At 41.1% G+C, this 26,335-nt stretch overlaps 1 protein-coding gene and 2 long non-coding RNA genes across 8 annotated transcripts in view; 1 reads left to right on the forward strand and 2 right to left on the reverse strand.

Annotated features, from left to right (window-relative positions):
- The window catches only part of ANLN (anillin actin binding protein), a 50,516-nt gene that overhangs the window by 4,557 nt on the left and 19,624 nt on the right, over positions 1-26,335 (reverse strand). For 2 of the 6 annotated variants that reach the window (XR_006741006.1, XR_006741007.1), the window contains exons 13-25: positions 26,050-26,185; positions 25,286-25,468; positions 23,615-23,741; positions 22,970-23,018; positions 22,822-22,878; positions 22,222-22,260; positions 21,934-21,955; positions 20,996-21,108; positions 18,930-18,983; positions 13,363-13,449; positions 8,515-8,622; positions 7,380-7,552; positions 4,576-5,052 (exon numbers count right to left, since the gene is read on the reverse strand). Coding sequence is in view for 4 of the 6 variants with exons in the window: in XM_036429847.2 (XP_036285740.1) it covers positions 4,929-5,052; positions 7,380-7,552; positions 8,515-8,622; positions 13,363-13,449; positions 18,930-18,983; positions 20,996-21,108; positions 21,934-21,955; positions 22,222-22,260; positions 22,822-22,878; positions 22,970-23,018; positions 23,615-23,741; positions 25,286-25,468; positions 26,050-26,185 (1,272 nt within the window). In the remaining 2 variants the exon portion in view is untranslated. Of the gene's footprint in view, positions 1-3,809; positions 5,053-7,379; positions 7,553-8,514; positions 8,623-13,362; positions 13,450-18,929; positions 18,984-20,995; positions 21,109-21,933; positions 21,956-22,221; positions 22,261-22,821; positions 22,879-22,969; positions 23,019-23,614; positions 23,742-25,285; positions 25,469-26,049; positions 26,186-26,335 lie in introns of those variants that run through there. The other 4 variants (XM_036429847.2, XM_036429850.2, XM_036429849.2 and 1 more) reach the window with 4 other exon arrangements.
- The window catches only part of LOC123651977, a 47,454-nt gene that overhangs the window by 2,003 nt on the left and 19,116 nt on the right, over positions 1-26,335 (forward strand). The gene's annotated exons all lie outside the window — the stretch shown is intronic.
- LOC118714477 lies at positions 17,318-18,923 on the reverse strand. Its single transcript, XR_004986605.2, has 2 exons — positions 17,690-18,923; positions 17,318-17,478 (listed from the first exon to the last, which is right to left on the reverse strand). It is a non-coding gene; the product is annotated as an uncharacterized LOC118714477 (long non-coding RNA).

Below are 26,335 nucleotides of genomic sequence, written 5' to 3' on the forward strand. Positions count from 1 at the left end.
GGCCTTCTGGGCCTGGCAATAAAGGTCTGGGACCAGGATGGAGGTCTGAGCCCCTGATGGAGGTCAGGGTCATGGGAGGGCAGTTTGAGCCAAGAAGGGAACTGGGCTCCGGGGGGGCCATCTGGTACCTCAACTGGACATCTGGCTTAAGCTATGGTGGTTTGAGTTACAGAATGAGCACTATACTCCCGATTAAAGACTAGATTGTGTGTTTGAGGCCTTTGCCTCGGGACATTCTTCTCGGCACCACCATGACAGTGTGGTACCCGGATGTGGAGCTCTGGGTCCTGTGAGGGCGGTTCGGGCCAGGGAGGGAGGGAGGCTCTGGGCGGTCTGATATCTAAGGTGGACATTGGGGTTATTGAATAGTGGTCTGTTATGCCTAGAGATCTAGTCCCCTGATAGAACTCTGCGTTCGAGATTTGTGGCCTGGGCCCTGCTTGGCTTTCTCAGCCCCACCATGCCACTCTGGACCCGGATGTAGGTCTGGGTGCTGCAAGACAGGTGTCGTCATTAGGGGGCGCTAAGGGCCCAGTTGGGTGGTTTGGGTCAAGGGCAGGACCTCGGGATGATGAAGTGGTGGTCAGGACTAGCCTGGATATTTTGATTCTAATAAAGGAATAGACACACTGTTCAGGTCTGGCCCTCTGAGTAAAGGTCTGGGACCCAGATGTAGGTTTGAGCCCCAGATGGCAGTCTGGGTCCTGTGAGGGGCGTTCCGCCCAGTAAGGGAGGTCTGAGCCCCTGGGTGTGGTCTGATCCCTCACCTGGGCATCTGGGTTACTGAATGGTGGTCTGTGCTACACATAGAGATTTAGTCGGGGTTTGTGGCCTGGGCCCCTGGTTGGCATTCTCGGCCCCGTAAGGATGGGTCTGGGACCCGGATGTAGGTCTGGGTGCTTGGAGGGAGGTGTGGTCACTAGGAGGTGCTATGGTCCGAGGTGGGAGGTTTGGTTCAAAGGCAGGGCCTGGGGATGAAGAAATGGTGTCTGGACTAGCCTGTGTATTTAAAATAGAATCCAATAAAGGGATAGGCAATGGGTTCTAGTGTGGGTCCCCTGAATGGCCTTCTGTTCCTTGCCATAACGTTCTTGGATCCGGCCACAACCTGTTTGGCTCCGTGAATAGAGCGTCCACCTGTGGACTGAAGGATCCCAGGTTCATTTCCATCAGGGGCACGCACCTTGGTTTTGGGCACATCCCCAGTGGGGAATGTGAAGGAGGTAGCTGATCGATGTTTCTCATGAATGTTTCTAACTCTCTATCCCACTCTTCCTGTCTGTGAAAAATGAATAAAGATTTTAAAAAGTTCAGGGACCTGGATGTAGGTCTGAGCCCCAGATGGAGTTCTGGGTCCTGGGAGGGCAGTTCGGGCCCCGGGGGGCGGTCTGGTACCTCAGGTGGACATCTGGGTTATGGAATGGTGGTCTGGTTACAAATGGAGAACTATACCCCTGATACAAGCCTGGATTCTGTGTTTGAGGCCTGGGCCCTGCCTGATGGTCTGGGCCCCTGATGGAGGTCTGAGCCCCACTGGAGGTCTGGGTATTGGTAGGGCAGTTTGGGCCATAGAGGAGGTCTGGGCTCTGGTGGGCCGTCTGGTAGCTCAACTGGACATTGGGTTATGGAATAGTGGCCTGGGTTCTGTATGGAGATCTAGTCCCCTGATACACCACGGTATTCCGTGTTTGTGGCCTTGGCCCCTGGTTGGCATTCTCAGCCCTGCCATGATGGTCTGCCACCTGGATGTACCTCTGAGCCCTGGATGTAGGTCTGGGTTCTTGGAAGGAGGTGTGGTCCCTAGGGGTCGCTATGGGCCCAGGTGGGAAATTTGGTTCAAGGGCAGAGCCTGGGGATAATGAAATAGTGGTCTGGACTAGTCTTAATATTTAGACTCCACTAAAGGGATAGGCAATGGATTCTAGTCCAGGTCCCCTGAATGGCCTTCTGGTCCTCGCCATTAAGATCTGGGAACCAGCTAAAACTGGTTTGTCTCAGTGGATAGAGTGTTGGCCTGCAGACTGAAGGGTCCCTGGTTCGATTCCTGTCAGGGCACATATCTTGGTTTCGGGCACATCCCCAGAAGGAGGTGTGCAGGAGGCAGCTGATCTACGTTTCTCTCTCATCAGTGTTTCTAACTCTCTATCCCTCTCCCTTCCTCTCTGTAAAAAAGCAATAATATATATATATTTTAATAATTAAATATATACATATGGTATCTCCCCCCAAAATGTACACACTTTGAATAATTAATTCCAATGGGTTAAATCTGAAAGGAAAAAAAGAAACACCAACAGACGGCCTGGTGCAGAGTAAATGTTCAAACGATGCCAGCCAGCCCTCTTCATGCAGTTTGCATGGTGATTCTTTGATTATTGCGCACAGCATGAACATTTCCTCCTAGTCTCTTGCTTGTTTATGGACATTAATCAGGAATTTTTTTTAATGTAACCAACCCTGTCATTTTTTTTTTTTTCCTTTTGTGGACTTTATTGTAACCTGGCTGTTTTTCTCAACATCTTACTGAACTAACCACTTCCAAGGTTATGAGTTTGTGGTCAGAATCTTTAAAAAAATATATATTTTATTGGTTTTTTACAGAGAGGAAGGGAGAGAGATAGAGAGCCAGAAACGTCAATGAGAGAGAAACATCAACCAGCGCCTTCTGCACACCCCCCACCGGGGATGTGCCCGCAACCAACGTACATGCCCTTGACCGGAATCGAACCCGGGACCCGGGACCTTTCAGTCCGCAGGCCGACGCTCTATCCACTGAGCCAAACCGGTTTCGGCTGTGGTCAGAATCTTAAGGTTCCTCTTTGGTCTCCCCAGACATCATTCCTGTTCCTTTCACGGACGATCACAGCCACTGCTGTTTCTTCTGTCAAACGCGTTCCTTTTGTTTCTGCTTCTCTGTCCACACCCTGGAGGTGGGGAGCCTCTTATCCACTCCAGTGGTTCCAATGATCCCCGCAGGCAGCGACACCGCCATCATTCACACAGTACTTTTCTCTGGAATTTTACCTTGATGTTCCACAACCACTTTAGATGCCCTAAGATAGAAGCATCTCTAGGGGTATTGTTATGCTTTGTTCCTTTAACTTACAACGAGCAGTATGTGTGGGCAAATGAATCTAATATGTCTATGGGACATGCATACTCTCGAGGTCCGAACTCAATCAGAGAAGGGGCCAAAATCTAAAATCCAGCCTAAATCGCGGGCCAAATGGTTTACTGAACAGTCATAAACTGTCATTGTGATGGAAACGCAGCGGAGTACAGTGATGAGAGCGCGGTGCGGGCCACATTGCAAGGCCTGGCGGGACGGATTTGGCCCGCGGGCCTTGTGTTTGACACATGTGCGGAGGACACAAATGCTGGTAAAAGTGGGAGAATGGGAGAAGACTTACATGTTAACTTCCTTGTGCCTCTTGAATTTTGTTCTATGATGTTAAACATGAGTCTATCATCCTATAGATAAATCCCACCAAACTGTTCCTGTTGTGGCTGGTGGTGTCACTTCTACACTCAGTCTCTGATAAGCACTTGGGGGTCATCCCTGTCCTTCAAATGCACATCAAGTACCATATGGAAATGGCACCTACTCAGTCAGCAGCAGCCCTCCTCACCTCTGACCCAGCCACTCATTCAACAGCAACCCTAAGCACACCACACACGAGTCCAGCCCTGGGACACAGCTGAAAAGATGAAAAGACACCGTCAATAAAATACCCTCACGAAGCCCCAGAGCCTACAGTGGAGCAGCCACATCACACGTTTAAATAGGATTTCTTAAAAAACAGATTTGGTAAGCCATTTGCAAGTATTTATTTAGGTAAGCGATCATAAAACATTTTATAATACACATAAGAACACACTCAAATGAATATAAGATAAAATGACAGGAGGTGACAGAATTTAGTGTTTACAAATGAGAACATCAATAACAATTTAGAGAAGAAACTCAAAGTGTACTTAAAAGTTTGAGACAATGCTTTACAATATAACACAAAAATAAAGTGTTAGGCTTTTAAAGAAATAATTAATAGTTTTTCAACATATTTCATAACGGATTTCTAGACACTGTCATATATGACTTGAAAAGTAAAAAAGTCAAGAGCTTTGGCAAGCCAAGTATTAGTCCACAGCAGCTTGTGAAGTTTACTTTCTTATATAAAAAGTCTTCAATGTACATTTGTTCTTGTTACAGGAGCAGAGAGAAACTAGCATGCCCAGTATATTTGAGGAGTCTGTTAGCTATATAGCAAAAACAATTACTTTTGAAAGCCTACATTTTACAAAAATGTGTACCATGCAGCATCTTCAGTAACAGCAAATGTAAACCATGTGATTATTAAGTTTTCTAAGTAAAACATCTTACCCCAAATCTCACACAATATCCCTAAGTCCGCATCTCCTGTTCGAAGAAGCCTCAGCTTTAAACGAATGTCCATTTGCTCCTTGAAAAAGTCCTTGCCTTCGTTACTAAAAGCGTTTCTGTGAAGTCCCTTAGAAATGTTTTCAGTGCGACAGTTACAAGACACAGCCAATACAGGCCCACCGCTTACAGCACACGAATTTGGGTAAAGAGGGACTGACTCCCGAAGACCCCTGTGCTGAGACCCACAACTCCAAGAAGACAACTTACAATTTCTTACTTAAAAACAAACACACGTTTTATCATGAATAACTGAATAATCAGGTTCGCAGGAAATTAGGCTTTTAGATTAAGATTTAGCAAAATCAATTATAATGAATTTCCTCTAGGCATTTATGAATGACAAATCAGTCATTGAGGTTTTTACATACAAAAGACATAAATACTGCATAATATGTAGTGAATATTGGCACATCCCCTTTCGTTTTTAAAGCAGAAAACGCACTCACCATATGGGTGGCTCCTGAGACACGGCACGGGAACAGCCCGCTCAGGGCTTCCCGAGTGGCTTGTAGCAGGCCTCCGGCTGCCAGAGGCGGATGTCCACAAGGACCTGATTGAGCTTCTGCATCCAGAGGTCCCGCTCCTCCTTGGTGTCTGCGGACAGCCAGTGCCTGCGGGAGCAAACCAGCAGCTGCTCAGCTCCTCTGCCCCTTCCCCGCCGCCCGCACCCTTACTTGGGGGGAAAGCCTCAGCAAATCAGTAAAATGAGTTCCTCTGTTCTCTCTGTAAGGGGCTGCTAAGTGAGAGCCCCATAGGAAGAGGCTTCGAGTACAATTTTTAAAATGAGAAACAATTTAGATTAAAGGCCCTGTGTAGAAATAGTTGAGGACAAAGGAGAATGCAGAACGATAAAATGTTTATATTTTGACAAAATGTATGATCCAAACGGTTTTGAGAAGCCACCAAGTGAGAGCCCTTCAGTCACAAATGTGTGATAACAAAGGGTTAGCTCAAATCACAATCCTACGTAATAAAAGGCTAATATGCAAATTGACCAAACAGCAGAATGACCGGTCGCTATGATGAGTATTGACCACCAGGGGGCAGACACTCAGTGCAGGAGTTGCCCCCAGGTGGTCAGCACTCTCCCACAGGGGGTGTGCTGCTCAGTTAGGAGCTGGGCTTATGGCTGGAGAGTGCAGGAGCAGTGGTGGGAGCCTCTCCCACCTCTTTAGCAGCCTTAAGGACTCCTTGGGGGATGTCCGACTGCTGGCTTAGGCCCGTTTCCTGAGGGAAATAGGCATAACCAGCAGGTGGACACCTCCTGAGGGGTCCCGGATTATGAGAATCTGGGCTGGACTGAGGGCTCCCCCCCCAACCCAGTGCATGAATGTTGTGCACCGGGCCTCTAGTGATGTTATAAGGAGAAAAACAAAGCAAGTACAATTGTGGGAGCCACATGGGATCGGGCTATTTCTACTACAGGAGAAGGTCAAGGAGAAGGTCATGAAAAAGTCTGGGAGGGCTTGTTAGTAGGTAAAGGTAAGACTGCATTCAAAAGGGTTAACATGGGCTGCTGTGGTCAGGAACCACTTGGGTACTGAATTTTGCCTGGTTCCCCCACTGACTGTGGACCTGGACAAATGACTGTAAACCCCTGTGCTCCTGTCCTGTCTTATGCCAATGCTGCAGAGAAGCCCCCAAAGGAGAGGAGGGGAGGAGTTCCACTGAGTTAATCTGAAGTAACCGAGACACCACGAATTTCCAGGGAATGGGTCCCCTACCTGAGCCATTTTTAAGTCCTTCATCAGAAACCCCTGGAGCAGCTCCATCCACCCCTGTCTACAATGCCCAGCTACAGCCTCATTAATAGACTTTGTCAAATTCAAACTTCTGTCCCAAATCACACTGTGTATGTTGAAGTTGGTTTTAGGCTTCTCTTGGACATCCAAGCAAAAGAATCTTAGATTTTTAACAATAAGCTTTCATCTTATACCTAAGCTTTGGCCTAACAGAAAGTGACACTCCCAATTGTTCATTCTGTTCTCCTCCAACCAGAATTTCACAGAGCAGAATGACTGCTTTTGTAAGTCACCCAATTGATAAGAGCATTTTGAATGGAAAAGAAGGGGTGTGTAAAGGCTCTTTAAATAATATTTGGCTTCCTAATAGTACATGAACTCTTCAAACTTAATATATATCAACTAACTGCCCTGAAAATGGCTACACTGTGAGAACAGTGAAAGCATGATTATCTAAGAGATAACCTGAACTAGGGGCCCGGTGCACAGAGTTGTGCACCAGTGGGGTCCCTGGCCTGCGTCCTCTTGCAATCCAGGACCCCTCCGGATACTGGAGAGCCATTTAGGCCTGATCCACAGGCCAGGCTCAGGGACCCCACTGATACACAGTCAGGACCAGGGAGGAACCGTGGGAGGTGACTCGTCCCGCCCAGTCCCGATCAACCAGCTAACCTACTGGTAAGAGTGTCTGCCCCTTGCCGAAACCGGTTTGGCTCAATGGATAGAGTGTCAGCCTGTGGACTTAAAGGTCCCGGGTTCGATTCCGGTCAAGGGCATGTACCTTGGTTATGGGCACATCTCCAGTGGGGTGTGTACAAGAGGCAGCTGATCGATGATTCTCTCTCATTGATGTTTCTAACTCTCTATCCCTCTCTCTTCTTCTCTGTAAAAAATCAATAAAATATATTAGAAAAAAAAAAAAGTGTGTCTGCCCCTTTTATGGTCAATGTGTGTCACAGTGACTGGTCCAACGCTTGGACACTTAGCATATTAGGCTTTTATTATATAGGACGGTAAGCTTTTCTTCTCTAAACTAATTTAGTTATTAGATTGTTCACTTACTGTGCGTGTTTTGTGTCCTTACTAAGCCTGTACCCCCCTAAAGACAAGGGTGACCCTGGTATTTCTTACACTGGTAAGAGCATATGAGCAGTGAGTTACTGTGTTGGCAGAGCTATCGGCAGCCCGATACTTACTTGGTGACACAGAGTGTGTCCCTGCACTGGCTGACAAGCGTCTCTCGGTCATCTTCTCTTTGTGGTCGGACAGTAATTAATTCAAAAGTGTTACGTCTTGCGCAAAATTCTCTGTTGGCTGGTTCTATCTGACGACTGGTACAATTGGCCAGATTTATCCTGCCTATGGGATTCTTTAAAAAAAAAAATTAAAAAAAAAAGTATTAGCAGAAAGTAAACAAGACCATTTAAGTCAGCATTAAGCAGTATTTAAGTTTGTATAAATTTAAAAAGCCATTTCATCCTGTATATTATTGTTACTTAATAATAAAAGAGATGTCAACTAGAGCTCTTAGCCATAAACTCTGTATGGAAAACTTTAGAGATACAAAATTAAAAACAAAGCAATCTAATGAAGTCCCATGCACCATCGACCCGCTTTAACAATTAGAAACACACTCAGCCCCTCTGTCCACGGCCATCCCTCCCTCCCTCTGCAAACAGGAGCCTAGACATGCATCTCATCTGTAAATACTGTCGTGGATCTCCAAAAGAGAAGGCCAGACGGTGGAGCACACAGACCAGAACGGTACACATCAGCCCAGACTAGTCCACAAACCACCTCAGTAAAAAAAGCAAGTTGCAAACCACTACATACATGTTTAAAATATCCAACTGCAATAATATGGCTTTGGAATACGTGCACATACAATAAAAATTAAATAAGCAGGAACACCATTTCAGCCTAGGGTCGCCTCTGTAGGGGACAGTCACATGGGGGCTTCAGCTGGACTGAACACGGAGGATGATGGACATTATCTACTCTATGCTTTTGGCCGTCCTAAATAGTTCACAATGAGTTTTATATAGAATTCACATGGCTACAATAATACTAAAGTAAATTTAACATTTTTGACTAAAAATTCTAGGAAGACAAATATATGCCTTACAGTATTTTAAGAATGGTCAAATCATTGAGAATGGATAAAATATAAAATTTCTGCACGCACACACACACACTTTGTGACAAGCACATTTTCGATGGCCCAGCGAACAGACTCCCAGGGGAGCGGGTGGGTGGAGGGGAGGGAGCACTTAGTGAAACAGCATGAGCAGTCAGGTCAGGGCTTCCCACTGACCTGCACCTCAGCCTTACCTTCCGTTTCTCGTCATCGGGGTACGTCCAGTAAGAGATACAGTTTCCAGACAGAATACACCATCTTCGATGCCAGGCACCAAACCCACTCACATCTTCAAATATGGTCTGGAAAAGTGAGTGAGATCCTGGCTTAATCACTTGGGGATGAGTGAAACGTTAATCCCATTGGCTAAGTGTCACCATGCTGGAATACGTCCTGCTTCCCAATCTCCCTGCGTGACTTCCATCCGGTCTCATCCTCAGTGGTGAGAGTCACTGGCTGCTCACACCCAGAATGTGCCCAGATTTTCAGCAGCATCTACAGGCATTCAGCGCTTAAGAAACTCTGTGTTAACCCCATGTTCCTATACCTAATATCAGACTTTTTTATTTTTATTTTTTATTTTTTATTTTTTTTAATTTAATTATTTATTTTTTTTTTACATATTTTAATGATTTTTTTTTGCCCCCCTCCCTCCCTCCCCCATATCCCCTCCCTCCCCATAGTTTTATGTCCATTGGTTGTACTTATATGCATGTATACAAGTCCTTCGGTTGATCTATTATCTCCCCCAGATCCTCCTCCCCTCCCCGCTGTAATTTGACAATCTGCTTGTTGCTTTACTGTCTCTATATCTATCTTTTGGTTCATCAGTTTATAATGCTCTTTATTATCCACAAATGAGTGAGGTCATGTGGTGTTTCTCTTTCATTGATTGGCTTATTTCACTCAGCATGATGTTCTCCAATTCCATCCAGGTTGCTGCAAATGATGAGAATTCCTTCTTCTTTATGGCAGCATAGTATTCCATTGTGTAGATGTACCATAGTTTTTTGATCCAATCATCTGCTGACGGGCACCTAGGCTGTTTCCAAATTCTGGCTATTGTAGATTGTGCTGCTATGAACATAGGGGTGCATATATCCTTTCTGATTGGTGTTTCTAGTTTCTTGGGATATATTCCTAGGAGTGGGATTACTGGGTCAAATGGGAGTTCCATTTTCAGTTTTTTGAGGAAACTCCACACTGTTCTCCACAGTGGTTGCACCAGTCTGCATTCCCACCAGCAGTGCACGAGGGTTCCTTTTTCTCCGCAACCTCGCCAACACTTGTCGTTTGTCGATTTGTTGATGTTGGCCATTCTGACAGGTGTGAGATGGTACCGCATTGTTGTTTTGATTTGCATCTCTCGTATAATTAGTGACTTTGAGCATGTTTTCATGTGCCTTTTGGCCTTCCTTCTGTCTTCTTTTGAAAATATTCTATTTAGGTCCCTTGCCCATTTCTTAATTGGATCATTCATCTTCCTTTTATTTAGTCGTATCAGCTGTCTGTAGATGTTAGAGATTAAACCTTTATCAGTGGTGTTATTTGCAAATATGTTCTCCCACAGTGTGGGCTTTCTTGTTGTTTTGTTGATGGTTTCTTTTGCTGTAAAAAAGCTTTTTATTTTGATGTAGTCCCATTTGTTTATTTTCTCTTTAGCTTCCATTGCCCTAGGGGCAGTATCAGTGAAGAAGTTCTTTTGGCATACGTCTGAGATTTTGCTGCCTGAAGATGCTTCTAGTATTTTTATGGTTTCCCGTCTGATGTTTAAGTCCTGTATCCATTTTGAGTTTATTTTTGTGTATGGTGTAAGTTGGTGATCTAGTTTCATTCTTTTGCATGTGTCTACCCAATTTTCCCAACACCATTTATTGAAGAAACTGTCTTGACTCCATTGTATATTCTTTCCTCCTTTGTCAAATATTAATTGAGCATATTGATTTGGGTTGATATCTGGGTTCTCGATTCTATTCCATTGATCTATATGTCTGTTCTTGTGCCAGTACCAGGCTGTTTTGAGAACAGTGGCTTTGTAATACAGTTTGAAGTCCGGTCTAATATCAGACTTTTTTAAAAGTATGGCATTCCTGACCGAACTTTCCTTAAATAAGAGAAAAATACTGGAAGCGTTGGAGAGTAAAGTGATTTGAGAATGTCATGCCTTATATATTGAAAAAGACAAGTGCTAGCTTCTTATGTAGACTTAATGCAGAAGACTTTAATTTCTATGTGGTACAACAAAAAAGGACTGGAAAAGGGTCAAACAGGTAACTAACAACCTGTGGGGCTTTTCCATGGAAGTGCTTTTTCCTAAACAGGACAAGTAGGAGCTGCTTCCCTCACCCCCACTGTTTTTTAGTAGTAATGGAGCCCTAATTTATGTACATCCTTACTGTTAATTTAAGAAATGAATTCCTTTAGACACTATTACATTAAGAAACAAAGCAAGGTAAGAATGCTCCAGTGCCCAGACGGGTGGGGAGGCTTCCTCTGAAGGGTAGAGAGTAGAAATTTGGACTGTGGCTCCTTCATGACCACATTCATCATTCATCTGGGTGCTGCTGTGGTGCAAAGCGCCCACAGACAACATGGAGACGGATGAGCCTGAGTTCTAATGAACTTTATGGAAACAAACAGTGGGCATACTCGGCTGGCCCGAATACAGATAATCCAAAGGTATCTTTGTGATTTCAAAATGCATTAAGAATTTTCCACCTTGAAATGGTTCAGCGAAGCCCCACACCAAACAATAGTGGGAGAGAGTCTCCTCCATCCACTAATGTGTGTAATTTTACCAAAAGGTGGCTTGAGTTAGCAGTGCAATCTCTGGCCTTGGAGGGAAATTACTCTGTGTGAAGAAATGTCTCCATGATAGAATAAAACCTCAAACTTATTAGCTTAATTAATTAGCTCAAATTCATTAGCTGACTCCAACCATATGCTCTCTCACCCCACCTCTTCTTCTTTTCCCCAGTTTACCCCTCTCTTCCCGAGGCCTGGTTTCTCTGGCACCACCTGCACACAGCCACCGAGGGAATAAGACAAGCATCTTATTTCAGCCCCATGGACAAGTTAGGACGATCGGCTCCCCAACACCCTTCTGTGTTTCTGCCCGCCTCTCACACCATAAAGGCAGCAGACAAGGGGAATTGGAGGAAAAAGAGTAAAACGGTTATCATTATGCTCTACTCTAATCAGAGAGGAATGACAAGGGCTTTTGCTTTTTATAGCTGAGAAAACTAAGGGCCAAGGAAGGCCAATGACAACACCATCGAATCGCAGACCGCAGAGCAGGGACCTGCTAGGTGTCCGGAGTGTCCTTCCCTTGCAGCTCAGCCTGGACGGAGCCGGAGGAGCACCACAGAACCACTCATCAAGCCCTTTAGCTGGTCATTCCCTTCCTTCCAGCGGAGGAAGGGAAACTGAACACCTTAAATTTCAACTACCACCTCTATTTTTTAAAAATATATTTCTATGGATTTCAGAGAGGGAAAGAGAGAAAACATCAAAGATGAGAGAGAATCATGGATCGGCTGCCTCCTGCACGCCCCACATGGGATCATGCCCATAATCTGGGCATGTGCCCTGACCCAGGCATGTACTATGACCTCCTGATTCATAGGTCGATGCTCGACCACTGAGCCACACAGTTGGGCCCACCTTTACTCTTTATAAGAGGACAGAGGTAATTGAAATGCATTGATTAGACAGGGGCAGAAGTTATTTGGGAGAGTTCTGAGCCCTTTTGGTGAGGATAAACCTGGAAAATATAACTGACTAGTTAAGAGCTCAGACATTATATATAAATGAACTAGCTGCCAGAGTCCACCAGTCACTGTCAGGAGGATACTGGAAAGCGGTGTCTCTAATACAATATGGAAATATTTACATTAAAAGGTAAGTAGCCAAGACCGGTTTAGCTCAATGGATAGAGCATCGGCTTGGGGACTGAAGGGTCCCAGGTTCGATTCCGGTCAAGGGCATGTACCTTGGTTGCGGGCATATCCCCAGTAGGGGGTGTGCAAGAGGCAGCTGATCGATGACTCTCTCTCATCGATGTTTCTAACTCACTCTCTCCCTTCCTCTCTGTACAAAATATATATATATATATATATATATATATATATATATATATAAAAAAAGGTAAGTAAACACTGCCTTCAACCCAAGGATTTATAGACAGGCTTTTCTAAGACTACTAGTGCCACCTGCTGGATTTGCACGAGAGAAAAGTTAGCGGGGAAGCTGGGTTTACTGTCGGCTTGGCCACGAGGGCTTGCCAAGTAAAACGGCTTCTCTTTCTGCACCTTTCACAGCCACTGCGATGCTTTGTCTCATGCAGGTTCTTGCTTCACAGAGGAAACTGAAGCTACTGGCTTTCTCTATTTTTTGCACCACACCAACCATTGTCCACATGTCTTTCACAAATACATTTCTCCTTGGATAACTGAAAAAATACAACTCTGCACAAAATCAATCATGTGACCATGGACTGTGGTTTGGGTCTGATTTTGTCTCACTCTCATGTTCTTATTTATCCCAGGAATTCTTCCTGAACTGCCCCAATCTCCAACCCTATTAAAAGCTACCCACTTGTATTTGAAGACTCAAGTTGAGCCTAATAAGATGTCAACAAAATCCTCCTTTTATCCTAAAGATCCTGTCAAGTACCACACTCTACTTACCCACCTGCCACCAAACTGTTTCAAAGAGTTGCTCGCATTCTCATTCCTCACGTCCACCCCGTATAACGTTTATTAGCGTGCACGCACTCTGTGCTTTTGCTCATGACAGCATTGTATCTGTCATACTTACCTGTCCCCTTGTTCTTCTCCAGCTAAACTAACATCTCCTGAGCAGAGGGCTTACTTTTGTGGCCTAGTGCATTCCCACACCAGCACAGTCACTGGCATGTAATGGACATGCAAAACGTCTTTGCTGAACCAGCCTACCGCTGAATCACAGGCTTTCTTGCCTACGAGAAATAAAGTCTAACCTTCACAAAACAGAACAAAAGAAAATACATACAGATTACTTACTAGAAAACCTTTTTCTTCAACACTTGAATTCACTTGACATTTTATTTTTAAATAAATATGACCTTCCAAAGGAGATAAAAAGGGCACCTGTGAAGAAAGACAGTAAATTATTTGCAAAACACTTTCAAACTGGCATTTTTCTTGATAAAAGTTTAATCATGAATAGAGAGCATTGTGCCGTGAAAACACACTGCTTTCTAAAGCGGGAATGTAAAATAAGTAGCCAAAAAGCCACTGGTTCCTCAGCAACAAGTGCTTTTGAAGAATAAACACATTCAAATTAGAACTGGTGAAAACAAAACACTTAGTCCCAGTTAACATGATCGAGAAAACAGATCAAAGAAGAGAATACAAGTGCTTATCCATTCTCCATCAATACACTCAATAGGAGACTGGATAAACCAACTAGTATAGTGATACAACAAAATATTACTCAGAAGTAAATAACAGTGAACTGCAGATTTAAAAAGTTGATCCTCAAATTCATAGGAAATTGCGAGAGGTCCCAAACAAGCAAAAACAATCTTAAAAGGGAAAAACAAAGCTGGAAGAACCATACTTCCCAATTGCAAAACTTAATTCAAAGTTACCATAATTAAAGCAACACAATTAAAGTGGTATTGGCATAAGAATAGACATATAGACAAGAATAGAACTGCAAGTTCAGAAATACACCCATACTTCTTATAGCCAATTGATTTTCAATAGGGTACCAAAACCATTCAATAAAGAAAGCAATCTTTTGGGAAACTGGATATCCACATGCAAAAGAATGAAGTTGGATAGACCTCATATCACATATAAAAAATTAACTCAAAATGAATCCATGATCTACGTATGAGAGGTACTAATAAAACCTTAAAAGTCTTAGAAAAAAACATAAAGGTAAATATTAAATGATCATGAATTTGGCAACATTCGCAGATATGATACCAAATGCAGGAGCAACAACAGAAAAAAATCAGAGAAATTAGGCTTCATCAAAATTCAAAACTTCTCAGTATATAGATTCCTCAAAAAAAATTAAAGATAGAAATACCATATAATAAAACAATCCACTTCTGGGAATTTATGCAAAATAATTGAAATCAGGTTCTGAAAGGGATATTTGCACTCCCAGGTTTGTTATAGCATCTTCATAATACCCTAGAGGTGAAAACAACCGAAATGCCCATCAGCAGATGAATGGATACTGGAAATGTGGGCAGTCTTCTCCTTCCTCCCCATTTCTGAGTATAAAAACTGCTCTAAAGTTTGTCTTTTAGGCTTTGAAACTACCCTGTGCTTCTTTTCTTATGTGCTCCAACCCACAGCCCCACACCTGTACATAGCAGATTCTTGAGGCCGACTACTGTGTCTTTTTATTGGCTGTTCCCATACCCTACTGCCAAATCATACCTAGGCATTCAACAAATGTTTGCTAAAAGAACACTGTTTGAGTTCCTTACTGAAAAATACCGAGTTCCTTATTGAAAAAAGTAAAATAAATATGGTAAATAGATACAATGGAATTATTTAGCCATAAAAAAGGTAATTCTGTCAGATGCTATAATATCAATGAGCCTCGACTACATTATGCTAAGTGAAATAAGCAAGTCACAGAAGGACAGATACTTCCAGGTTCCACATATATACCTGGAAATACATACCACATATATAACTAAAGTAGCCTAGATGTTGCAGGGGCAATTTAAAACTCAAAACAAGCCACGAGATTTAACCTGTAGGCTAAAAGTTTGCCTGGTCTTGTGGTAGACTAAGCCCAACCATATTGGTATTGTATTAAATATAAATGGACTAAACACCCCAATGAAAAGACAAAAGATTGCCACACCAAATAACAAAATATGACCATAAAATACATTTATAGACAAATTTGACATACATGGTAACAGACGTATTGAGAATAAAGGATGGGAATAAAGGATGGGAAAAGATATAACATACAAACACTAATCATGAGAAAGTTGTTGTAGCTATTAATGCCAGATAAAATACTTGCAGACTTTAAGATAAAGATTATCAGAGATAAAGTGAATAATTCATCAAGATGATATCATAATCTTAAATGTTCACAGACCTAATATATAGCTTTAAAATATAGGAAACGGGGGGCGGGGGGAAGAGCAATGGTAAGATATGTACACAGATAATTTAATTAAAAAAATAAGAAAAAATTAAAATATAGGAAACATAAATTGACAAAACAAGAATTAAGTGCCTAAATTGAGGCTATGTTGTTCTTAATAGTTGGAATTTGGGGGGAATTGATATTTTTCCCCAAATAAAATCCTGCTGCTTAGCATGGAAAATATTCACACAATAGAGTATATAGATGTCATAATATAAAGTTGTATACCTGAAATCTATGTTATTAACCAATGTTGCCCCAATAAATTTACTAAAAAATTTTAAAAATAAACATTCACATAAGTATTTGTAAATGTATCATTCTTATCAACATATTACTAGTCAGTGAAGACACTTCCTGTCAAAAGTATCTTAAATTATAAAAGCTGCTTAAGTATACTTAAGAATTTTAAAAGATTTAGAATTTAAAGATTATAACAAACATGAGAACTTCAATTGGAGAGGTTGAGTCATTAGAGTAAAATGGTTAACATACATATATTTATTGATATTGACTTCTAGTCAAGAAAGAATGACGTTAATGTCTGTCATTCCTGCTGTCCAGTGAAAAAGAATGATCTCCTAGTTGGAATAATTTTAGTTCAGACTAAATAATTTTTTTAAAAAGTCAGTGGAAGGGAAGGGGAGAGACAGAGAGAGAAACATTAATGTGAGAGAGATAAGAGATCGAGCCTGCAAACCAGGTACATGCCCTTGATCAGAATCGAACCCAGGACCCTTCAGTCCTTGGGCTGACATTCTAATCACTGAGCCAAATCAACTTAAGGCACAGTCTAAATTTTAAAGTTTTAATTGCAAGGTTAGTTTCAACAATTTAATCTTCAATGTAATCTTCTCTTGGCTAAAAGTATAGATTTAAATAGATTAATTCCATTAGACAAACCTCGAGGTTTCTGGATTTAAAAGGGAACCATATGTAGAATCAAGACATCACCTATCTCATTATCTTATTTGTTAAAAATTTCCTTGCCTTTTTCTTTTCCATACAGTCAGCTTTAAGTTCCTCAGCCTCTCAATGCTAAGAGAATTATTGTTTTGCAGAATGCCACTGGTAAAAAGAATCTCCAAATGGTCCCTCTTAACTCTACAACTGTGAAAGTAGACAATGTTCTTGGTTAGAAGCTTGCTCTGAAAGAGTGAATTGAGAATATTCACAAAAGAGTCGATGTTACTACCCCCTGTTGAGTTTGGAGAGATATGAAAATGTCTGAGTCTATTCTGTTTTCTGTTGAACAAAAGGGTATTTTAAGAGTACTGTTAAGAACTGTAAAACGTAACCTATAACCAGGGCAACTGTGTAATTTTTAAAAATATATATTTTATTGATTTTTTACAGAGAGAAGGGAGAGAGATAGTTAGAAACATCGATGAAAGAGAAACATCGATCAGCTGTCTCCTGCATACCCCCTACTGGGAATGTGCCCGCAACCAAGTTACATGCCCTTGACCGGAATCGAACCTGGGACTTTTCAGTCCGCAGGCCGATGCTCTATCCACTGAGCCAAACTGGTTTCAGTGCAACTGTTTAATTTTTATACACTGGGATATTTCTGAGAGAGAAGGAGGGGACACCATTAATCATTACACCAGGCCAAAGGCATACACCATAACACCTCTGTGCACACCAGAATCCTAACCACTCTTCCTGTGACCTCAAAATTCCACAATGCTAACTGGTTGTCCTAAAGCCATTTAAATTGACATCTCTGCTTCCTGGAAAGCAGAAATATCTATGAGGTTTCTTGAAATCAGAACATGAGCTGTGGGGTATCCATCTCCCTTTATCCAAAACATGTATTTTTTCAAAACAACAAAAATCCTATGACTCTTTTGGATTGGTTATTCAAAGGAAAGAAAATCCTTTGAGTCTGTGGCTCACTGAGATTCACAATTTGAATTCCAGGATGCCAGACTTCACATCATATCTGTAACCTCAACTAGAAAGTAATCTGTTAGTGGTGCCCTCTCTAGAGCACATGTGTCAAACACAAGGCCCGCAGGCCAAATCCGTCCCGCCAGGCCTTGCAATGTGGCCCGCACCGCGCTGTCATCACTGCACTCCGCTGCGTTTCCATCACAATGACAGTTTATGACTGTTCAGTAAACCATTCGGCCCGCGATTTAGGCTGGATTTTAAGATTTTGGCCCCTTCTCTGATTGAGTTCGACACCCCTACTCTAGAGCAAACAGTCTGGATTAACCTCAAAGGTAATTCTATTCTGAAGGGATCTCAGAGATAACTGTTGTATTACTGGTCAAGGCACCAGTAAAACAGGCCAACACTCCCTTGTACTGATAATATCTGCGAAGATATGGGACATTTGTTCACTCTCTCAAAATTAATTAAATAGAATAATTTATACGAGTATAAAAGGTCTTCCATTTTCCCCACCAATTTAAAGAACAACTAAACCTAACTATTTTAAATATTATTTTATATCTACTACAAACAATTGGAACAAGTATTTGCTTTCCCTTGGCACTTACAAAAGTACATTTGAGACAAATCTGACATCAAAACTGTGTTGTATGTGAAAGAGACGTTTAAGACAACCAGTTAAATAAAATGATTTTGCACTCAATCACATGGTTGCCTATTTAAGTTATGAATTAAAAAGAATTAAGAGAATAGAAATATTTTGTGACATTTTGAATTAAAATGACAGACCAAAAACTTCAAAAAGTAAACATTCTATATTTAACGTGTTCGTGAAATCCCCTCCATTTTAGAGATCTCTCACACGTAGAAATTGGCTTTGTGACAGACAACAGAAGTAAGGAATACAGTTCACAGAATCCCAGTACTTACCTTAATCTGCAAATCTTGTTTTAATAATAAACTACTTCTGTCCAGCATTTTATAAATTAGCATTTCTAAATACCCACAAAATGCTTGCAATTGATCTTCACAAGGATATTAAAAATCCTTTTAAAAATCTAAAGTATATTTTACTTAGTATAATTTTAATGTTAAATTCATTTTAATTTAAAAATTACAAAGAAAGTATTTTCTCCATAGCAATATGCCTACCGCCAATTGTGACCAAAAAAGTTTTCTATTTAAAGCATCACTAATAGCTCTTTCAATATATGGGAGATAAACAACCTTGAATAAATTTAATTTGTTATTTTAGTACCCAGAAAATCAACGTTGAAGTGACTACAGAATCTGAATGAATTAAAACATGAAAAAAGAATATAGGAGGAAACCCCAACACCAAAGATGCATGAAGAAAACAGAGAGCAAAGTAAAGATGCCCAACTGCAAGAGACTTAAGAATAATGGATATAACGTCCTTAATCATTCAAAATAACCAAGAAGGCACAAGAGTGGTTAGTGAAACAAGCACATATAGGGCAAAACTTAAGGACTGATTTTTAAGCTTGTTAGTTTCAAGCAAAGAAAAAATTGCAACCTTTTCCTGGAACAAATAGCCCAGTAGCTCTCGCTCTTTTACATCATAATTTATCTAAAACAAACAAAATAAAAGACAAAGAGATAAAAAACCCAGGATCACTAATTTGTTAAACTAGCTGAATCACTAAATAAAAAGGTACAAGAATCTTTTAAGTAAATATGTTAAAAAATAAACTTACGCATTAACAATAATCAAAATTTCAAATTAGTCTCAAACAATTGGAACAAGTATTTGCTTTCCCCTGGCACTTACAAAAGTACATTTGAGACAAATCTGACATCAAAATTGTGTTGTATGTGCAAGAGACGTTAGAGTATTAAAGACAACCAGTTAAATAAAATGATTTTGCACAAGAAAGATTTCATGGAATTCTAAAGCTACGAGAAATGAAGAACCTTTGCTCAATGTTAAAGAGGAAATTCCTAGCAGGGCCAACACTAACGAGGCCTCCTAACGTGTAATATTTCATCTCTCTCTATATTTTTAAAATATATTTTATTGATTTTTTACAGAGAGGAAGAGAGAGGGACAGAGAGTCAGAAACATTAATGAGAGAGTCCTCGATCAGCTGTCTCCTGCACACCCCCCACTAGGGATGTGCCCGCAACCAAGGTACATGCCCTTGATCTGAATCGAACCTGGGACCTTTCAGTCCACAGGCTGACGCTCTATCCACTGAGCCAAACTGGTTTAGGCACATCTCTATATTCTAACTACAAAAATCTCTTATAATATTTAAAAATTCCCCTGAATTATGAAGCAGGGACAGCCCAAGAATTAAAAGTTTACTTCTAGTTCTCTCATTCCTTAAAATGGTCTTGTTAGTTAATAAAGTTTAGTCATGTCACATTATGGTGAAAAGCACTCAGTGATATTACGCAGATCTAAATGCTGATGCTTTAAACTTGGGGAGGAACGTGTGGGAAGGAACTCCCTTAGATTCCTGGGTACTTGTCTAAGAAATTAACCTGTCTTTCCCTATCTTATATAAATTAAATCTATAGGCCTAGCCGGATTGGCTCAGTGGATAGAGCTTGGCCCTCAAACTTAAGGTTCAATTCTGGTCAAGGGCATTATGCTCAACTTGCAGGCTTGATCGAGGAGCATGCAGGAGGCAGCCAATCGATGATTCTTTCTCATCATTGATGTTTCTCTCTCTCTCCCTCTCTCTTTCACTCTGAAATCAATAAAAATATATATACCATATTTAAAAAACACTAAATCTATAAACTACTATTCATTTTGAAATATGGGTTCCAATGGGCAAGTGACTGTTTAAAACTGTAAGCTTAACATCTAAGAGCAAGAAGTAATACATCCAGTTAATAAAAACAGTCACAGGGCTGTGAAGTATAGCACAGGGAATATTGTCAATAATGTGTAATAACTAGGTATGGCTTCAGACAGGTACTGGACCTATCAAGGGATCACTTCATTAGGTATATAGTTGTCTAATTGCTACGTTGTACACCAGAAACTAATATAATATTGTACGTCAACTGTAATTGAAAAATAAATCTTAAAAAAAAAGTAACACTTCTTGCCGAAACCGGTTTGGCTCAGTGGTAGAGCATCGGTCTGCAGACTGAAAGGTCCCGGGTTCGATTTCGGTCAGGGGCATGTACCTTGGTTGTGGGCACATCCCCGGTAGGGGGTGTGCAGGAGGCAGCTGGTCGATGTTTCTCTCTCATCGACGTTTCTAGCTCTCTATCTCTCTCCCTTCCTCTCTGTAAAAAATCAATAAAATATATTAAAAAAAAAAAAAGAATCTTAGTAAGTTCCCACTTTCAGTTAAAAAAAAAAAGTAACACTTCTTTAATCAAAACTGACATTTAGAATAAATCAGCATGCAGTACTTTCAGGATTTAACTGTTAAGATATAAGAGAAAAATATTTCCAACATCAAAAAATACATTATATAGGTACACCAAAGCCTCGTTAAAATGTACAATTCTAAGAACACACACTTTCAGTCAAAGATTTTAATACTTGAAAGTACTGGGGCATTTCCACTGACCTAACTTTTCTAAAAATAAATAAATACATAAATAAATAAGGGTTACCTTGTCCAGGGGGAACTTGGTGTTTCCTACTGAAGACAAGGACAGTGTGTACGATCCCACAAGGATGAAGTTGCTGGTACGCACAGCATGGAGCCCGCCCGGGCTGGCCATCACTGGAGAGAGAGGGCTGGGGCTTAGTTCGGAGCGACTTCCCTGAGTGCAAATCACTCCTCACCTCACCCCAACACAATGACATTCACCTGCCCCAGAGAAAACTTCATTTCCCTCCATCTCCAAATAGGGAGGAAAAATGTCAAATTTGCTAGTGACAGAAAACTGTTAGGTAGCTTATATTTAACTGTAGTAGAGTTTAGGCACGTCTGAATATCTGGGACAGGCAGGTTTTTAAAGATACAGAACCTTAAAATGTATACATAAAATGCATAGGAATGAGAAGACCCCATTGCCATAATCTAGGTGGCATACTTAGCAGCAAAGATGCTGCTGCACGGTGCTTCTTAATTACTCTGTACAAAGAAGAGACCAAAAGCCCAAAGGAGGTGAGAAAAACCAACTCAACCCTAACCCCTGCCTAAAGCCATTCTAGAAGGCCCTTCCCTAGCTTACGGGTACCCCAGATCCCCTGTGCTAGGAAGATGCTTTTCTGACATGATTCAATGCCAGTCATGGTCAGCAAAGCTAACAGAGGTCAACTCCACAGTGCTGACAGCAGGGCAGCATGAGCCGGTAACGGGCACTGCTTCCGCTGCAGGGGTCACGTGACCGGCTTCATGGGCTGCTGCCAGGGCCTCAGAGATGTGTGGCATCTGACAACAGCGACCGGACAGTAATCTCACGTGGTCTCAACCACAAAGAAAACATCTTTCCAAGGAGACTATGCTGAACACCCATCAACTGAGAAGGCTGCACGTGCGATTATGCAATTGCTTGGCTCTTTTCCTTATTCTAGTGTTTCCAACAGTTCAAAATCCACTCACCTGAGGAATGAAGGGTGCCTTTCTAAAAAAGAGTGTGAAGAAGAAACAAGTTATTTTCTTGATTAGATATAAAGATTTGAATATTAAATACAAAACTCTTTAACACTACAAGAACTACATTTCAGAACACATTGTTTTCTACATAAATACGAGGTCTTCCCCTCCCCCAGTAGTATATTTTAAAGATTTCCCAAGTGCTAAGAGTTTAGAAATGGTTAACCAATTCACAATCATATGTGTAACAGGAAGATTTCACAAGGAGGCTCAATTTTTAAAAATTCTACTTACTGTAGTTTTAGATGTGAGAAGTCGCTTTGGAGTGATAGCCTAAAAGAAAACATCAGAATATTTTCTATTAAACATTACAATTTAGAGTTTTAAAATAACCAATCTTAAGACATTCCCCCATAGAAAATAATCCTTAAACATGAATATTCTTGAATCTTTTATTAAGGAATTAGCCATACTGTCCTTCTTTCTCTGTTTAAGCTAAATAAAATTATTTTAAATGATAGCTTGAAAAAGAACAGAAGAGCAAAAAAGCAGGAAGAATGAGAAGCCAGCTGGAGTCCTGTCCCCACACCTCTGCTAAGCCCTGGTGCAGAAGACATAGAGATCAGACTCCAGGGAAGGCTGGGAAGGCAAAAGGGTAATACAAGTAAGCTGTCAAATAACAGAAAACAGAATCACCAAGCCGAGTGCATGAGGAGCTATACTTAGGATTATAAGTTTATGTCTGTGCTCATACCTATGAAATGCAGTACCTCAAATTTGGGGCATAAAAATGGTCCAAAAACTTGATAGTCATTAAAAATTATACATATGGAAACTAGTAGTGGATCTGTGGTTTCCGGTTATTATAATTTACTGGGTTTCTTTCATCCTCACCTTGGATTTGTATGACTTTTTCTTCTTATCTGGCATTGAGGGATCTTTCTTTTGCACCTAATACACAAATGGAAAGCATAACTAGTTTAAATCTGTTATCTTTAAGACAATATACTAGTAGTTATTTTAAAGAGCTTTAACTGCTTACCAAGCTGTAAACTTCAATACTGATTTCAAAGTCATTGGACACATCTTCCCTGAAAACACAAAGCATTAAAACTATAAGGAAAATACCAAGATATTGCTTAGGAAGATGCCACCACACCGTTAAAAGACTCAGAGCAAAAGCATTCACTGAATTTCAACTAAAGACAATAGCTATTAACCACTTAAGAATATAAAAATTGGTAAAATCAGTCAATTTTTTCCTATAATACAAGTCAAATATTTTCTTTAGTAATTTACAACTCAACATCTTCAATAATAAGGGTAATTTTTTTCAAACTCAATTTTGATTTTTTTTCAAAATAAGTCTGTACTGGATATTAAGTACGTAATGAGATTTAAAGCATATGTAAAAAATATGATCAATATTTTTATAGGCATATGTATATTTACACATATACACATTTTAAAATACTTCAAAATGTTAAACACCTACAGTCACATGGAAGCAGCATTCTACTCAATGGAAAGAAATGTCAGAAACAGAAGAGTTAAACCAACCAATTGAGTTATGTGAGCACATAAAAAGAATGACCATTCTGCACTTCCCAGGTACAAGCCCACCTGTGTGCTCAGACTGCATAACTACTGGAGGGAAAGGTGCGCCGCCCACCGCCTGATTACTCACAGAGTGTACGTGGTGGAGAAGGGCAGGGCATCGCCGTTCAGAGAAGTGGCGGTGCTTGCCAGCGGGGTGGCCACCATGTTCTCGGCGCCCGCCTTCAGGATGAGCAGGAAGGAGTAAGTTGCTGCATCTGCGGGAAGGAATCACGTCACAGAATCAGACCAAGCAGAATTGGATTTAGGTAACCAGCATTCTGAAGACCAGAGGAATACGGGAATACTGCACTGATTTACATAAAATTCATTGAAAATTTTCCAAAGTCAACTTTCCAGACACAAAGGTAAGTAAGACATAAGCAGATGGTTCTAATTCTGGAACAAGCCTCATCACGGGCTCTCCCACTATGGGAATCACAATAACTTCACGCCACACCCCTCAAATTCTGCTGGCTTCGCATTTTACCCAGTGACTCCTAGTTCTTGAGCTAACAGTATACAACTCAATGCTATGTATCTGAGTATGTACTACTGTATTTCAAAACTGAGATAAAAATACTGTACTTGTGAAAGTTCCTCAGAGGCAAATTCTAATGAAAACATGAACTATTTTTTCACTATTTATCATTAATTAACCACAGATTTCAAGATACACATTAAATGGCCAACATGTTTCTGCCCACAGCCCACCAAAACCGGACAACAGCAAGAATTAGAACTCAGGCCACCTCTTTCCTGCCAAAATGCTCAAATCTTTAAAGGTCCCTTCTTTGCCAAAACTGGTTTGGCTCAATGGATAGAGCGTTGGCCTGTGGACTGAAATGTCCCGGGTTCGATTCCGGTCAAGGGCATGTACCTTGGTTGCGGGTACATCCCCAATAGGGGGTGTGCAAGAGGCAGCTGATTGATGATTCTCTCCCATCGATGTTTCTAACTCTATCCCTCTCTCTTCCTCTCTGTAAAAAAATAAAATATGTTTAAAAAATAAAAAAATAAAGGTCCCTTCTTTACTTTCCCCGCACTTCAAATTCACTTCTCACCTAGTCTAGGCCTCCTCTCTCTCAAAAAGAATGTTTCGCACAAATATTTGAAGAAACCTTAAAAAGAATCCAAACTTTATTAAATGTTCATTTTCTTAAGCTTGCTATAATCACCCTGCCTGTCTTCAGATCCTCGTGCCATATTTTCCTTTACCCACTGCTAAAAATGATTTTTAGGAGAAGATGTAGTTTAGAAAAGTTTACTTATTCAATCTAGAGGGGCAAAGGGAATAAAAGTTCAATACAATTATGTCCACTGTGGGGCTCTTCATTCCTCCAAATTCTATAAATTCAGAATTTATAGAAATTTCTATAATGAGATGAATTTCACATAGAATAAAGTAAGTAAAATGAGTCATTTTAGATGCCCCAAATACTTTCCACAATAAAATTAATGAAACTGATTGCTATGTCAGGATAGCTCATTGCAGGAAAATGATTTATGTTCAAAGTTATGTTTAACTAGCCTTACTTTCAGTTAGAGCTTTGTCTGTTCTTATGTGGAACAATGAGCTCCCATATGAACTGTCCTTGGTTATTCTTACACACATCTTCACAAAAGGATCTAAAAGACCCATGGCACGAGCTTTGTAGCTTCATGCTTGCCCTCCAATGGTTCCCATTCTCACAACTCTAAGCTAGGTGAGGTTCAAATCACACATACGATCTAGAAGGCAGGCAAAAGAAAATCTCTGTACCTGGTTTCTGAGCTGTGCTGCAGACAAAATCTGCCTTGAGAGGCAAACGGATTTCTGACAAAGTGACTGACCCTTTGGATGGGACAAATTCACTTTGGGAGGGGAGACCAGCCTTATTCTTCCTCTGAGGTCCTTCACTCTTCAGCTTATTCAGCTCATCAATCAAAAGTGTTCTCTTCTCAGCTATGTAAAATGATGCAAGTTAATATTTCAAATATTAAAAGTTGCAACTGTTTCTAAATGTTTCTAAATGCAATTATGTGGCAACAGTATAGAAGCCCAAAGGCGAAATCGGTAACTTTCTTTATAGAAACAGGTAGAGGTAGTTGGGAAAAACCTTAATTGGTCATCTGCTTACCAAGTTCCAATAATTTAATGCTTCCACTATTGGTCAGTTTTCTTGTGCGGTATAATCTTTCCACCATTCATCACTACACGTACAAACCCACACAACAAAATTCACACCCTTTTTAGCTACAGATAGATAGGTAGGTACAGAGAGAGTATGGGAATGTAAATGTAATATATCCATACATTCATTCTCAGCATACTCTGCACAACTGCATGCCTTCAAACGCTTGCCCTTTCATGCAAACTACATCTCCTTTCGCATGGCGGTGGCCACAGACGTTATCCAGAACAAAAAGGAGATGGACTGAACCAGGTTATCAGAAAAGGCCCTGTCTCTACAGTTAGAGTGTCGGCCCATGCGAGGTGAAGTGTCTCCTGGCTGAGCCTGCTGGCATTGCCGGGGCCTCACGCACTTGCGATCAGAAGCAGCCGTTCCGCCTCCGCCTCTTCCAGCGACCCCTTCCCGTGCTCCTCGTCCACACAGCAGTTCAGGGCCTGGCTGGCCTGGTAGATCACCGTCTGCTGCAGGTTGATTTCGTTGTTGAGTTCCTGGTGAGACCCATGAGAGGAGAGAAAACCCACATTCTCAGTCACCACTTTCACTTACTGAAACTTGGATTATAACCAATCTGATTCAATAATTTCCAAAATTTCCAGAAAGTCCAAATTTCACCATTCAAGTTTCTAACTCTGCACCAA

The sequence above is a fragment of the Pipistrellus kuhlii genome, unplaced genomic scaffold, assembly GCF_014108245.1.
Source record: "Pipistrellus kuhlii isolate mPipKuh1 unplaced genomic scaffold, mPipKuh1.p scaffold_m20_p_10, whole genome shotgun sequence".
In the NCBI taxonomy this organism is placed as follows: Eukaryota; Metazoa; Chordata; class Mammalia; order Chiroptera; family Vespertilionidae; genus Pipistrellus; species Pipistrellus kuhlii.